Here is a 2,160-nt window from a genome sequence, read left to right as displayed (position 1 = left end):
CATATTGTCTTCACCGAACTTCTCTTCCCCTGTCTTCTGTTGTTTCTTCAACATCTTCACGACCATCTCATTCTCTTGCATCATGTCGGACAAAGACGAACCAGGTGCCAATACTTCTACCCCTAGACCCATAGATCGGATCTATGGCATCACCAACATTACGTCATATGTTCCTCTCCTTCTTGACATGAATCAATTGAATTATGATTCCTGTACAAGAACTTTTTAAAACTCATTGATGTGTTATAAAGTCTCTAATCATCTCACAAGCTCCATTGCACTTGGCGATGATCCTGAATGGGATACTGTAGATAACATTGTTAAACAATGGATCTATGGAACCCTATCTCAATATGTTCTTCAGTCTATCATCACTTCTGATGCTACAACAACCGAAACCAGGACAACCATTGAAGCCCTTTTTCACGAAAACAAAGAAGTCAAGGCAATTGAGCTTGATGATGAACTAAGAAACATTCAGCTTGGTGATTCGACAATTTTGGAGTATTGCAATCACATCAAATCAATTGTTGATTTACTCTCCAATATTGGCGCCCCCGTATACGAAAAGAATCTGGTCACTTATGCAATTAATGGGCTCTCAGAAAAATATACTCATGTGAAACCTACCTAGCGGTATTAATTGCCGAAACCGACCTTTCTTCAGATGTGGTCGATTCTGACCATGGACGAACGATCATTGTTGAAGACCCACAATCAAATCGTGCAAGCAACTCACCTCGATAATCCCTCCTCCCCCCACTGTGCTTCAAACCGAGCATCAATCAAGACCATGTAACAATCACGGAAGTTCTTCTGTCAGTCATACAGGTGGTTGCAGTACGCGTGGTGATCGCGGTGGCCTGTCTGGCGGACGAGGTGTTGGTCGCTCTCGTGGTAGTCCTCAAAATCCAGCTCCTAATTGGGGTGGATATACCCCCTGGCCATTCATGGCGTTTCCACCACAACTGCAGCAGCACTACCATAGGCTCCTTCCCACTCCGAATGTGTCTCAGCCATAGGCCCAATGACCCACATCGTCTCCTGGCCCTGGCTAGCCTAGTCCACATCCCTAGACTACTTTGCCCCCAACCCAACAGCATGCCTTGCTTTGTCAACAGCCCAATAGTTATCCGTTTTTTCAGTACCCCATAGACCAACCCACCAAATTATCGCAAGCGTTCTCAACTATCTGCAAAACTTGGTCAATGCAGATTGGTACATGGAGACCAGAGCAACCACCCACCTTCACGCGATTCAGGTACTCTAAAGTCTTTTAGCAATTCGTGCACTATTTCTAATTTCTCGGTATTAGTAGGGGACAAATTTTGTATTCCCATCACCAAAAATGGTGACTCTACCCTTCCTTATAATCCATATCGCCCCCTTTACCTCAAATATATTTTCATTACACCTCAAATCATAAAAAATCTCATGTGTGTTCGTCGTTTTACTCGTGATAAAAATGCTCTATTGAATTTGATGAATTTGGTTTTTCTGTAAAGGATTTTCAGACCAAGCAAATCCTCTTTCGGTGTGATAGCATGGGGGATCTCTATCTGTTCACCAAACCTTTACCACAAGCTTTTGTCTCTGTTAGCTTCTCTTTGTGGCATCAAAGACTTAGTCATCCTGGACAACCAGTTTTCAAGCATCTTATTTCTAGTAATTCTATTTCATGTAATAAAAGGGATTTTCCCTCGTTTTGCCATGCTTGTCAACTTGGCAAACACAAACGATTGTATTTTTCGTTATCTAAAACAGATGCTTTGTTTCTGTTTCAAGTAATTCATTCAGATGTTTGGACTTCCCCTCTACAAAGTCATAGTGGTATTAAATATTATGTGATCTTTCTTGATCAATTTACTCATTTTGTGTGGGTTTACCCTATCAAAAAAAATCTGATGCTTTCTCTAAGTTTTTACATTTTCGTGCATACGTTCAAAATCAATTTCAAACTGACATACAAACCTTTCAGTGTGACAACGGTAAAGAATATGGCAACCACCAATTTCATCAACTGGGTGACACCCACAGTATACACATGCAGTTTTCATGCCCCTACACCTCTCAACAAAATGGTAAATCTGAACGCATACTATGCATGCTCAACAACATGACGCGTACCTTACTTTTTCACGCCCACCTCCCACCAACCTA

General features: G+C 41.7%; 1 protein-coding gene across 1 annotated transcript; it reads left to right on the top strand.

Moving 5' to 3' along the window:
* Nucleotides 1-238: 238 nt before the first annotated feature.
* On the top strand, nucleotides 239-634 carry LOC111912490 (uncharacterized). Its single transcript, XM_023908229.1, has one exon. It carries the CDS (start codon nucleotides 239-241, stop codon nucleotides 632-634), a length of 396 nt encoding a protein of 131 aa, XP_023763997.1.
* Nucleotides 635-2,160: the final 1,526 nt, after the last annotated feature.

The sequence above is a fragment of the Lactuca sativa genome, chromosome 5 (assembly GCF_002870075.4).
Source record: "Lactuca sativa cultivar Salinas chromosome 5, Lsat_Salinas_v11, whole genome shotgun sequence".
NCBI lineage: Eukaryota > Viridiplantae > Streptophyta > Magnoliopsida > Asterales > Asteraceae > Lactuca > Lactuca sativa.
Note: the sequence above shows the minus strand (reverse complement) of the source record. Positions and strands in the feature narration are given on the sequence as shown.

Bases quoted from the DNA above. Each gene is read 5' to 3' on its own strand.
- LOC111912490 (XM_023908229.1), top strand. From the start codon at position 239: ATGTGTTATAAAGTCTCTAATCATCTCACAAGCTCCATTGCACTTGGC.